General features: G+C 47.6%; 1 protein-coding gene across 1 annotated transcript; it reads left to right on the forward strand.

The window, feature by feature from the left end:
• The first annotated feature begins 235 nt into the window (after positions 1-235).
• Positions 236-5,190, forward strand: IL10 (interleukin 10). Its single transcript, XM_071450284.1, has 5 exons — positions 236-394; positions 2,152-2,214; positions 3,112-3,264; positions 4,460-4,525; positions 5,098-5,190. Exons 1-5 carry the CDS (start codon positions 236-238, stop codon positions 5,188-5,190), a joined length of 534 nt encoding a protein of 177 aa, XP_071306385.1.
• Positions 5,191-14,225: the final 9,035 nt, after the last annotated feature.

Genomic DNA, 14,225 nt, shown 5'->3' on the forward strand with positions numbered 1-14,225 from the left:
AAATTGATGGGGTGTGAGGAGAGGACAGGAAACCCAAGTTGACGGGAAACCCAAGTGACATTTGGGCTTAATACTGACTTAAAACCCCAATATTGCTCGTCAGGAAATGGGGAGAGGAAATGGAGTGATGTATAAATTAGGGGCTCCATCAAGGTGAAAGCTGCAGATCTGCTTTGTGCCCTCCCAGGGGGAATCCAGCTGAGAGCTGCAGCAGAGGGGAAATCTGCAGAACAGGATGAGGACCTGCTCCAGGGGCACAGCTGTGCCCATCCTGCTGCTCCTGCTGCTGCTGGGCACCGCCTGCGCCCAGCCCTCCTGCCTGCGCTTCCCCGAGCTCCTGCCCGCCAAGCTCAAAGAGCTCAGGCTCAAGTTTGAGGAAATCAGGGATTATTTTGTAAGTATTGGTATTTTGTCTTCTCGGTTTTTTTTTTACCTTTCTTGCAAAGTTCTGGGATCTGGAGGAGGGGGAAGTTTCCTCCCAGCAGAAATGATTTGGTTGCGTTGCGTTAAGAGAAGCTCGGTTTCGTTGCTCAGTGAGAGAAAATCTGTCAAAGAACCATGGCTCAAATTTGAGGAAATTAGGGATTATTTTGTAAGTATTGTTCTTTTATCTTTTGGCTTTTTACCTTTCTTGCAACGTTCTGGGATCTGGAGGAGGGGGAAGTTTCCTCCCAGCAGAAATGATTTGGTTGTGTTGCGTTAAGAGCAGCTTGGTTTCGTTGCTCGGTGAGAGAAAATCTGTCAAAGAGCCATGGCTCAAAGAGCTCAGGCTCAAATTTGAGGAAATTAGGGATTATTTTGTAAATATCGTTATTTTATCGTCTGGTTTTTTACCTTTCTTGCAAAGTTCTGGGATCTGGAGGAGGGGGAAGAGTTTCCTCCTAGCAGAAATGATTTGGTTGCATTAAGAGCAGCTCAGTTTCGTTGCTCACTGAGAGACAATCTGTCGAGCTCTTCTTCCTATTTTTTTCATTAACAACGAACTGGAGGTTTCACAATGAACCTCTACAAACCCTTCTAGCCAAGCTTCCCCCAAAATATTGCAAATCAAGTTAATCACTGAATTAATAGGAAGGAAATCATTTTTTCTTCAGGGCAACTGGGTCCTGCTGAAGTCAATGCCAGGTGAAAAGGGAAATCTTTTGCTGCAGATTTTTTTTCTTTGAAAGAACCACAAAACCTGCACAGGTTGTTTTATGAGGAGAGGAGCACAACACCTGCACTGGTGCCTGTGCAAGGTCCCTGCCCTGCATCTCAGGAGCCTCAGGGCTGCTGACCAAACAGCACCCAATGCCCTCAAAGCATCTGCCATGGCTGCTAGAGGTGCTTGGTCACAGCCCTGATGCTCTTTTGGTCCATGCCAATGTGTTTTAGTAATAAAATGAGATAATTCTCCAGATCAAATCTCAAGCTCATGTCATGAGCTTGTGTTTGTCACCAAGTGAACATAGCCAAGATTTCAGATGTTCAGCTAGCTGTGGATCTCCCAGATGATGCTGGGAAGGAATATTTTGACCCTCTCAGCACAGCTTTTGAGGCTTGAATTCTTTGGGTAGTGCCAGCCCACCCTAGTGCAGCTGGTGCCACAGAGGCACCACGAGAACAAACTCCCATTTCCCCATCAACAGGAGGCTACAGGGGTAACCCCAGCAGGGGGACTGAGCCCTCCTGCCCTGGCAGAGAGGCTGGGGGGCTGCCAGGGCTCTGCCACCCCTCTGGGGAGCTTTGCTGTCTGCAGCAGCACCCTCAGACAGCACCCTGTGCAGCTCAGGAGTCTCACATGGACAAACTCAACGGCACCAAAGGCTGTGATCTCATTTTCCTGCTGGCCTGACCCAACACAAATTCAGTGGCACCAAAGGCTGTGATCTCATTTTCCTGCTGGCCTGACCCAACACAAATTCAGTGGCACCAAAGGCTGTGATCTCATTTTCCTGCTGGCCTGACCCAACAATCCTTGTGCTGCCAGGTTGTGGAGCAGAGTGACCCCTCTGCCTGGTGCCATTGTGCTCTGCCACACCTGCACTGGGTGCCCTTTGCCTCTGCTGCAGGGAGACCCTAAATGCAAACAAGGGAAGGATCATTTGTTAGGAAATGGAAGGAGTGAAAAGCTCATTTTTCAATTCATTTTTCAATTCCATCCTCCCCCAGCAATCAAAAGATGACGACCTCAGCATCCAACTGCTCAGCTCTGACCTGCTGGAGGAAGTCAAGGTAAGAATCTCAATCCCTTGCTGGTTCCTCCTCCTTCCCCCTCCTTGGGCAGGCGTTTCACAAGAAGGGAAGCCAGCTGGAAACGGGGCCATGTGCTGCTGTCACCCTGCAGGGACACGTGTGGCTGTGCTGGGCTGGCACGAGGCTGCCCCGTGCCCAGGGTGGCTCCCACACCCAGCTCTGCTTTGGGCAAGCTCTGGCCCAGCTCTGGTTTGTCCAAACCCACCTGTGATGGTGTTTGCAGGGGTCCCAGGATGAGGGAGGAGACTAGAATGTTTCAGAAGGCTTGATTTATTATTTTATGATACGATATAATATAATATAATATAATATAATATAATATAATATAATATAATAGTATTATTTTACTATATATTATTATGTTATATTATCATTTATATTATTATAATATAAATATTAAATAATATAATATAAATGAATAATATAAATATATTATATAAAATATATAAAATATAAAATTATATATATTTATATATAAAATATAACTATATTATTATATTATATTATATTATATTATATTATATTATATTATATTATATTATATCTATTCTAAAATAATAAAAGAAGGGATTTCATCAGAAGGATGGCTAAGAATAGAAAAAGAATGATGACAAAGGCTTGTGACTGACTGAGACAGTCTGGACAGCTGGGCTGTGATTGGCCATTAATTAGAAACAACCCCATGAGACCAATCCCAGATGCACCTGTTGCATTCCACAGCAGCAGATAACCACTGGTTACATTTTGTTCCTGAGGCCTCTCAGCTTCTCAGGAGGAAAAATCCTAAGGAAAGGATTTTCCATAAAATATCATGGCTGCACCCACCCCTGGTGCTGGTGACCGTCCCCAATGAGGTTTCCCCCTCCTGTCCCCCAGGGGAGCCTGGGCTGCCAGTCGGTGTCGGAGATGATGGAATTCTACCTGGAGGAGGTTCTGCCCAGGGCCATGAGGAGCAGCAGCCAGCACCAGCACAGCATGGGCGACCTGGGCAACCTCCTGCTGAGCCTCAGAGCCATGATGAGACGCTGTGTGAGTGGGGTGCAGCAGCTCGGGGACACTGCCCAGAGCAGGGCAGGTCTGGGGGTGGGATGGGGTCCAGGCAGGCAGGGGCTGTGGGATCCAGGATGGGGTTTGTGAGATCCAGGGGTCCAGGATGGGGTTTGTGGGGTCCAGGATGGGGTTTGTGGGATCCAGGGGTCCAGGATGGGGTTTGTGGGATCCAGGGATCCAGGGTGGGGTTTGTGGGGTCCAGGCTCCAGGATGGGATTTGTGGGATCCAGGAGTCCAGGCAGGCAGGGTTTGTGGGGTCCAGGATGGGGTTTGTGGGGTCCAGGATGGGGTTTGTGAGAACCAGGGCTCCAGGATGGGGTTTGTGGGATCCAAGGGTCCAGGATGGGGTTTGTGGAGTCCAGGGATCCAGGCAGGCAGGGTTTGTGGGATCCAGGATGGGATTTGTGAGATCCAGGGCTCCAGGATGGGGTTTGTGGGATCCAGGGGTCCAGGCAGGCAGGGTTTGTGGGACCCAGGGATCCAGAATGGGGTTTGTGGGATCCAGGATGGGGTTTGTGGGACCCAGGGATCCAGGCAGGCAGGGTCTGTGGGACCCAGGGCTCCAGGATGGGATTTGTGGGACCCAGGGGTCCAGGATGGGGTTTGTGGGATCCAGGATGGGGTTTGTGGGATCCAGGATGGGGTTGGTGGGACCCAGGGGTCCAGGATGGGGTTTGTGGGATCCAGGATGGGGTTGGTGGGATCCAGGATGGGGTTGGTGGGACCCAGGGGTCCAGGATGGGGTTTGTGCCCACAGCAGCTCAGAGATGATGGTGGAGCCAGCCCTGCAAATCAGAGCCTGGCTGGAGACACAAAGGGAGGGCAGGAGGAGATCTGTCCCTTACCTGGGTGCTGGAGCTGCTGAAATCCCACCTAGCGTGGCCATGAGCCCATCACTGGGGTCAGATGGGACAAACCCTGCCCCATAAAGGGATCTGCTGTCCCCAGGGACTGGCAGCAGGGACACAGGGCTGGGGACAGGCTGGGAGAGCCCAGGCTGGGCTCACTCCAGGTTCCTCCCAGCAGGGCACGGTGCAAACCTGCTGGGATTTGCACACAGGGGAGGGCAAGGTGGGGAGCAGCAGGGCCAAGGGACAGGAGGAGGGGACAGCCACCAGCAGAGCCCTGGGGAGGGACCCTGGGGCTGAGGCTGTGCTTTGGTGCCCCTTTGCAGCACAAATCCTTCACCTGTGAGGAGAGGAGCAGGAGCATGAAGCACGTCAAGGAGACCTTCAGCAGGGTAAGGAACAGGAGGAACCTCCTGGCAGGGCAGGGCAGGGGGCTCAGAGGGGCAGCAGAACCCAAAAATGTCGTGAATCACACAAATTCTTACAGCAGAGAGCGAGAATCTGGTGGGAATGCTGGAGCAAGGGTGGGAATGCTGGAGCAGGGATGGGAATTCTGGAGAAAGGGATGGGAATTCAGGAGGAAGGGGTGGGAATTCTGGAGCAGGGATGGGAATTCTGGGGCAAGGATGGGAATTCTGGAGTAGGGGTGGAAATGCTGGAGGAAGGATGGGAATTCTGGAGGAAGGGTGGGAATCTGGAGCAAGGATGGGAAATCTGGAGCAGGGATGGGAATTCTGGGACAAGGATGGGAATTCTGGAGCAAGGGTGGGAATTCTGGAGGAAGGATGGGAATTCTGGAGCAAGGGATGGGAATTCTGGAGCAGGGATGGGAATTCTGGAGCAAGGGTGGGAATTCTGGAATTCCCAGGGGATTGGGCAGAGAGGCTGGAGGTGTCCATGGATGGAGAATTTGTCCAGGCATTGTACATCACACATCTGTGACACCCCTGGCTTTCCCCTGCAGATGAAGAGGAATGGAATCTACAAGGCCATGGGAGAGTTTGACATCTTCATCAACTACATTGAAAGATATTTAACAATGAAGAGAAGGAGCTGAGAGCACCCCTGGGTCTGGATTTTCCACACCAAATCCTGTTACTTTTTTAAAAATCACTTTAGGCTGCAAGAGCTCAAATTAAGTTATCTCAAGGTTCGTGTTAAGAGTTACAATAACTTCCAGCTTAATATTGTATTTAAGAGCTATTTTTGTAATAGTTGAATTTATTATTTATTACTTCCAATACCTCAGTGTTGATGTTTACAGTATGTTTTGAAGAAAGGAGTGATGAGCTTGTAAATTACTATTTATTGTTTAATATTTTAATATTGTTTATCGTAGTGCTATTTTATTCATAGCTTCAAAACAACCAAAGCAGCATTTTTCTGGAGGGCAGACAATGAGCTGAGCTTATCCCAAGTGAATTAGGAGCAAGGTCAACTCTGAGTTCAACAAAATTTAATTTTAGGCAAATGACCCTCTCCTCATGTCCTAAATCTCTATTTATTTATGCAATCACGTGGTTTTGTGTTTAGGAGGAGAAAAATCCACAGCAACAGCATGGCTGACTCCACTTTAGACTTCAGCCTGTAAATTAGTCCAGACTAAATTTTGAAAATTAATAATAGGAATGAAATGTTTGGTTCTAATAGAACTTGACTTAAATATTGCTCAGTATCTGCCTTCCAGAGCTGCTGGGTCGGCCACCCTGCACTTTCCAAAGTTAACCTTACTGTTTTCCAGTCTCTGATTGGGTTTTCCTCACTGCTGTTTATTTTCTTTTACAAGTTAGAGGATATTTAATTAACCACCATTTTAAGGTGGCTCAGGTAATTTGCATTCAAATCCATGGGGCTGCTCCCAGCATTGCTGGGATTGGATTTTGAATCCCCATGAGCAGTGGGAGCAGCTTTAGTGCCCCCAAAAGTGGCTGATTTTAGGGCTCAGCTTCCTCCTCACCTCGGTGGACCCTGAGCCAGAGGAAAATGCCACAACCCCAAGAGAGGCTTTTACTTCTAATATTTAGAAGTTTAAAGGCCCCCAGCTGATGAAACACTGCCAGTTTGGTGTTTGCTGTGCAAGTTCCCAGCTGAGGAGAGGTTATTTATATGGGATTTATTCTTTGTGGACATTTCTGGTGGCAGCAGGGGATTCCTGCTGGAATTGGATGTTCCAAAGCAGGGCAGGAATGCCGCTCCATGGGTTGCTCCTCCTGCTGAAAGCTCAGGCTCAAGGGCAGCCAAAGACTGTAAAACTTAAATTAAGCTTCTTACAAAGCACATTAAGCCCCTGTTGAGCCAGTGCTGAGCTTGTCTTTCCCTCCAAACACCTTCGATGTTGTGGGAGAAGCAAGGACAGCCCTGGAGCCAAGGACAGCATCAGCACAGCTCCTGTCACTGGGTGAACTTCCACCTATTTATCTGAAATGATATGACAAGAAATCCTTTATTTTTGCTAATAAAGACTCTCTACTGAAGGCAGCCTCTGTCCTGTTCTTGTGGGCTCTCAGCAGGGCTGTAAATCAGTTCCAGCCCTGGATGCTGTGCCTGGTGTCCCTGGGCTGGGAGAGGGCACAGAGCCAGCTGGGAAGGACCCCCAGGGACACCTTTGCTTGTGTTAACGACCAGAAAAGTGAGAAAACCTGAGGTTTGTGACATTTAAAAGCAAATTTCTCACCAGATTCCTGGCATTGATCCCTTAGAGCAGGGCAGCACCATGGGAGGAGCAATCCCATGAATAGTGCAATCCCCCAGCAGCATCTTCCCAGCACTGGAGCTCTGTCCATGGGATGTACAGCTAAAAAAAACAGGGGAAAAAGCCCAAATGGCAGCATGGAGAGCTGGGAGATCCAGGGCACCATCACAGGTGGCCTAATTCCAGCTGGAATCCTGGCACCAGCATCACCCAGTGTCCCTCCAGGCTGCAGCCTGACCTGTGCTGGCTGTGGGCAGCAGCTCTGCAGATCCCTCAGCTCCCAGCATCAGCTAAGCCCAAAATATCAGTGTTTGGGGGTGAAAAACACCATAAACCCAACCTTCTGCTCCTTCTGGCTCCCCAAAAGCTGCTGTGAGCCCCAGCAGGGCTGAGGTAGTTCCTGCCAATCTCAGTGGCAGTCTGGGTGTTACAGTAAGAGCACGAAGCCGTGGTAGAGATCAAAGGTGGTGGTTTCTGGTTTTGTTATCCCACAGAAGTTGGGTTTCCTTGCTGGGTATCCTCCCCCTGAGAGAGCTGCCAGCTCAGCAGCCCCAGTCCTGAGAGCCTAAATCACCTCCCAGGCTCTCTGCCCCAGGGCTGAGCTTCCCCCCAGCCCAAATTCTGCATCTCGAGCTTTCTGCTGCCAGGGGGGAGCTGCTCCTTCTGCTTTTGCTTTTTCTCTCTTTAAAAACTTTCCTCAAAGCCCTGAGCACCCAGTGCTGTACTTGCTGCCAGGGAAAATAATTAACTTTCTTCATCATCTGCTGTTGGCCTACATGAGGAGGCCAAATCCCAGCTGAGCACCAGGGTGGAAGTGTGTCCTGAGCACAGCAGGATGGAAAGGCAGACATCTCCTGAACACATCAGGACAGACAGACAGTCATGTGCTGGGACTAAGGAAACAATCCTCACTGGCCTCTTTCTTGGGACAGGAAAAAAATTGTCTCTTGTCACGAGGAGGATGAGCACCTCCTCCATGGGCCTTCAGCCTCTCACAAGGCCCAGGGACAAGCCTGGAGGTGATGTGAGGGACCTTAAGCACAAAAAGGGGGCAAAATTAAAACAAACTCTGCTGTAACTCCATTTGAATTGCAGAAGCTTTCAGAACTTTCCTCATTTTGTTGTGGTTGTAGTTTTAACACTTGTTATTGAACTCGAACTGGCTGCACCGCTCAGGCCCACGCAGCTCCTGCCTCTCTGTGTCCTAGATTTTGGCAGCACGTGACTGAAATTGGGGCTTTCGTCGTGAAAGAGGCCAGGGGGAGCAACAAAAACAGGGCTGAGAACCCCAGCTGGGCATGTAGGTCATGGAGGGCACAGCCCTGACTTTGCAGAGCTGCCAATTCCTTCCCTCAGGCGGTGAGAGGCTGAGTAATTACCAGAGCTTGGTGTTAAAAACGGGACCACAGTCCTGGTACTAAAGTGATTTCAGCATTTATTATAATAAAAAGGCCCAAAGCAATGGGTACTAAGAGTGATTTCAGCATTTATTATAATAAAAAGGCCCAAAGCAATGGGTACTAAAAGTGATTTCAGCATTTTTTCTTGTCACAGACGCATTTTATGAAAAATCCTTTCCTTAGGATTTTTCCTCCTGAGAAGCTGAGAGGCCTCAGGAACAAAATGCAAACAATGGTTATCTGCTGCTGTGGAATGCAACAGGTGCATCTGGGATTGGGCTCATGTGGTTGTTTCTAATTAATGGCCAATCACAACCCAGCTGGCTCAGACTCTCTGGTCTGTCACAAAATTTTATCATTCCATTCCTTCCTTTCCTTACAAGCCTTCTGATGAAATCCTTTCTTCTATTCTTTTAGTATAGTTTTAATATAATATATATCATAAAATAATAAATCAAGCCTTCTGAAACATGGAGTCAGATCCTTGTCTCTCCCCTCATCCTGGGACCCCTGTGAACACCACCACATATTCTAAAAAAAGAAAGGCCTAAAGCAAGGGGTACTAAAGGTGATTTCAGCATTTATTATAATAAAAGGAATGGCCCAAAGCAAGGGGTACTAAAACTGATTTCAGCATTTATTATAATAAAAAAGAAAGGCCTAAAACAAGGGGTACTAAAAGTAATTTTAGCATTTATTATAATAAAAGAAAGGCCCAAAGCAAGGGGGCCTGGGCCCAGCAGGAGCGCTCCTGTGAAGAATGCTGCAGCTCTTCAGCAGTGATGTCCCCGATGTCCCAGGGGAAGGGCACAGCTCCCCTGGCTCAGATGTCCCTTTTTATCCTGTTTGTGTCCCTCTGGATTGGTTTCTGTTTGGATCCTTCATTTGCATTAAGGTTTAAGGCGCTTGATTGGCCATTTCAGCTCAGCCCAGGGATGGCAGCCAGAGCTCCCCAGTGTTAGGAAAATTAATCTACAAACATCAGAGGTTTGTGCCCAAAAAGGAGACAGAGGAGTCCTTTGACTTTATTCCAATAAAGGGAGAGGCCATGGGGCATTGCCCTGGGGTGTCTCACATTTTTGGAGGACGCAGCCTCCTTTTTATCCCAATTTCCCAGCTGCATTTCCCTTCTCTTTTTCCCCATTGGCTGAGGTACCTGAGAGGTTCACACCCCCCAAAACACTTGATACCAAACTTCCCTCTAATGTACAACCCCCCCTTTTCATTTTGTATTCTTACAGAATTTAGGGGTTTTTCCCCGTTTCTGAGGTACTTGAGAGGTTCAGACTTCCCAAAATGCCTGATCCCAAAGATTTCCCTCAAATGTATAACCCTGCCTTTTTAATTCTTATGGAATATGGGCGTTTTTCTTCCCCATTGTTTCTTTCATCTTTCAATATCCAATTTCATTTGCTTGTAGAAGCAAATATATCTTTCCATTCACCAATCAGTGGAATCCTTCCCATTGTTTATCTCCCAGCAGAGCCACAGCTTGTTTGTAAAGACAAATCCTCCATTCCTCTCACCAGGGACTGCACCCCCAGCTCCCCAGGGACTGCACCCCCAGCTCCCCACCTGCACCTCCTGGGGCTGCTGGAGGGCAGTGCAGATGCTCAGGGATGCTGATTTAGAGGTTTAACACCAGCAGTTCTCATTTTCTGCCTTGTGAGCTGTTGCCTTTGGCCTCTTGGCAGGGTCTCTCCACCATTTCATCACACCCTGAAGCAACCAAACCATCTCCTTTGCTCCAGAGCTGGACTACAAAGTTCCTTTCCTGGCAGCAGCACCAAATTCACTTTTTTTCTGAGCTGAAATTTGGTTTCCTGACTCTTTTGCAATGCTGAGCCCAGCTGCTGTGACTGGCACATCTCACACACCCTCTCCTCAACCTGCTGGCTCTGATTTTCGGAGCACTGAGGAGCAGCTTTGCCTTTCCTGGTTGGAAAAGCCTGGAGCAGGATTCCTGTGGGCTTGTTACACTTTGATGGAGCAATTTCTGAAGAAAACCTCACTCTGGGCAAAAATCACATCTCCTTCTTCTGCTTTCACAGCCAGATTTGCATCACCAGCTGTCCTTTCACAGCCAGCCCTCAGCAGGATCCCTGCAGCCCCAGGCCTGAGCAGGCTGATCCAATGGATTTTCAGAAATCCAGCATTTTCCCAGCATTAAGCAATTTAGCCATGTGCAGGCCAAGCTTTGCATCAGGAAATCCTGACATTCCCCTGATATGCCTGGTCTAATCCTTAGAAAAATACAACCATCAGCTGATTTTGCACAGAATTTTTGCCTTTTTGAGTTGTGCAGCTTACCAGGAGGTGCTCCCAGGGTACAACACAAGCCAAGCCAACCTCCTTGGCCAAGAGAAGGAGGCAGCTGGCTGCAGAGCAGTCCTGAGAACCCAGGCATGGAAAAACAGCCACCATCAGTAGCAAATTAGGGCAATAAACAGTGAATTATCCCCATCATCACAAAACAAAGGGCAGGAGTGAAACAGCAACCAGCTGAGGGCTCCTCGGTGCCGTTGCACAACGCTCCTTCCTCCTGCACATCCACACCAGCCACAGCACATTTTGTGCTCCTGGGGATGTCCAGAGTTGACCAACACCATGGGAGCACAGCAAACCACGGCTGGAGGAAGGGGCTTCACCCCCATCCTTGCAAGAGCAGCAGAAACTTCTTGTGTGCACAGATAAGAACAGATAAGAACAGAGATCTTTGTGATTCATCCCCTCCCCAGTGATCAGCCTGGAGCAGAGCCAGACTTTTGATCAAAATCACCTCAAAAGCAAGAAATATATATATTTTTTTAATTTTTTTTTTCCTTAGCAGGAAGCTTGCTGCTAAAAATAAAGCAGGTGAGGTGAGGAGAGAGGGGTTATTTTTCTACTAACTACTAAAAATTTCAAATGTTGCACTGAATTGATCACTAATTCCCTTGGAGTCAGCAGGCCACAGGTCCCCCCAGGTTTCCATGCTCTGCTCCCAGTGCAGCTGACTCCTGCAAATAATTGTGGCCATCACCTCCCTCAGGTCCCAGACCAAGATTTTGGTCCTCAATCCAAGATTTTATATCCTGGCTGTCCTTGGGTTGTTTTTCCCAAAGGTGATGGAACCACAGAATGATTCTTGAAGCCTTCCAGCCATGATGTGTGAATCCATCTCATCTTCCCCAGCACAAAATTGAATTCCTTCCTGCTGCTTGTGCCATCCTTACCTGCTCCCAGGGGGCACAGAGGCCCCAGAATTCCAGCACCTCTCCTCTTCCCTCTCTGCTGCTCTCTATCCAATGTATTTACAGCTCCCTGTGAGCAGATCTGCCCCGAAATTCGGGTTTCAAACCTAAAAGCACCAAAACATGGCCCCGTGTGAGTAAGTCTGTTCTCACCCCCACCCACACTGCCCCAGCTATTCCTTTTAGCACCAACAGCTTCACAGAAAACAGCCCTGGGTTTCATCCACCCAGGCACTGAAAGCAGTGACAGAAAGAGAGAGCCTGGGGCCAAAACCCCTCCGGGGCAGAGGGACAATTCTGCTGGGGAGGGAGGGACAGGGGAGGGTGGAGGGGGTGGCACTGTGGGCAGCCTTCTTCTCCAGGGTTGGGATCTTCAGGAAAGCCTGGGAAGGTTCAGGGCCACCATGGGAAGCTCCAGGACCACCCTGGGAAGCTCCAGGACCACCCTGGAAGCTCCAGAGCCACCATGGGAAGCTTCAGGACCATCCTGGAAGCTCCAGAGCCACCATAGCAAGCTTCAGGACCATTCTGGGAAGCTCCAGGACCACCCTGGAAGCTCCAGGACCATTCTGGAAGCTCCAAGACCATTCTGGAAGGCTCCAGAACCATTCTGGAAACTCCAGAGCCATCATGGGAAGCTCCAGAATCATCCTGGGAAGCTTCAGAGCAACCATGGGAAGCTCCAGACCATCCTGGGAAACTTCAGGGCCACTATGGGAAACTTCAGGACCACTCTGGGAAGCTCGAGGACCACCCTGGAAAGTTCCAGGACCACCATGGGAAGCTCCAGGACTACCCTGGAAAGCTTCAGAGCTGCCATGGGAAGCTTCAGGACCACCATGGAAGCTCCAAGACCATCCTGGAAGCTTCATGACCACCCTGGGAAGCTTCAGGACCATCCTGGAAAGCTTCAGAGCCACCCTGGGAAGGTCCAGGACTACCCTGGAAGCTCCAGCACCACCATGGGAAGCTTCAGGACCATCCTGGAAAGCTCCAGGACCATCCTGGAAGATCCAGGACCAACATGGGAAGCTCCAGAACCACCCTGGAGACCTGGTGTCCACAGCTGGTTTCAATCCAGTGCCCAGCTGGGGGGAATGGAGAGGGAAATGAGCCATGGGTGCCTGCTCAGCTCTTCCCTCCCCAAACACACACAGAAAACATTTCAAGCACACATCTTCCCACCGGGGTTGAGATTTGTGTCAGTGAGCACCGTAATTTCCAAAACAGGATCTCTGTAACGAAAGAAACCCAAACCTCATCCCCCCCTGAGGCAAACTGAGGGTTCACTGCCAGGATTTGCGTTTGTTTAGAGAATCTTTTTTTGGGTTTTTTATTTTTTCCAAAACGTGGGACCTACGCAAGCCCGTGAGAGCTCGGGGGATGGAAACTGCTGCCGGTGCTTCACACCCTCCACAGCTCAGTGTGCCCTGCCTGACACCTCCGGGGGCTGCAGCAGCCACGGGCGGCAGCGGGACCGAGCACAGCCCGGGGCAGTGCCAGGGATCAGCCGGCACTGAGGAATTGGAATGTTCACCAATGTGAAAAATGTGATATTGGAATGTTCACCAATGTGAAAAATGCACTATTGGAATATTCACCAATGTGAAAAATGCACTATTGGAATGTTCACCAATGTGAAAAATGTGATATTGGAATGTTCACCAATGGGAAAAATGTGATATTGGAATATTCACCAATGTGAAAAATGTGATATTGGAATGTTCACCAGTATTGGAATATTCACCAATGTGAAAAATGCACTATTGGAATATTTACCAATGTGAAAAATTCAATATTGGAATATTTACCACTATTGGAATATTTACCAATGTGAAAAATGCACTATTGGAATATTCACCAATATGAAAAATGTGATATTGGAATATTCACCAGTATTGGAATATTTACCAGTGTGAAAAATGTGATATTGGAATATTTACCAATGTGAAAAATTCAATATTGGAATATTTACCAATATGAAAAATTCAATATTGGAATATTTACCAGTATTGGAATATTTACCAATGTGAAAAATGCACTGTTGGAATATTCACCAATGTGAAAAATGCACTATTGGAATATTTACCAATGTGAAAAATGTGATATTGGAATATTTACCAGTATTGGAATATTTACCAATGTGAAAAATTCACTATTGGAATATTCACCAATGTGAAAAATGTGATATTGGAATATTCACCAATGTGAAAAATGCACTATTGGAATATTCACCAATATGAAAAATGTGATATTGGAATATTCACCAGTATTGGAATATTTACCAATGTGAAAAATGGGTATTGGAATATTTATGGGTATTGGAATATTTATGGGTATTGGAATATTTACCAATGTGAAAAATGCACTATTGGAATATTTACCAGTGTGAAAAATGTGATATTGGAATATTCACCAGTATTGGAATATTTACCAATGTGAAAAATGGGTATTGGAATATTTATGGGTATTGGAATATTTAGCAGTATTGGAATATTTACCAATGTGAAAAATGTGATATTGGCATATTTACCGGTATTGGAATATTTACCAATGTGAAAAATGCACTATTGGAATATTTACCAATGTAAAGAATGCCTATTTTATGACTGGTTTTTTGCAAATATTCAAATGAATATTATATGTGCTGTGTTAGAAAGTGATGCTGTGTTAATTCTCTTAAGTAGTGTGTTAAATATAGTTTTAGGTTATAACATAATGTTAAAATAGAAACTGTGCTGTGTAGGATACTTTTTTTCCCTAAAGA

This window comes from Agelaius tricolor, unplaced genomic scaffold, assembly GCF_023055355.1.
Source record: "Agelaius tricolor isolate 1412-34295 unplaced genomic scaffold, bAgeTri1.0.p SCAF_30, whole genome shotgun sequence".
NCBI classification, from domain to species: Eukaryota; Metazoa; Chordata; class Aves; order Passeriformes; family Icteridae; genus Agelaius; species Agelaius tricolor.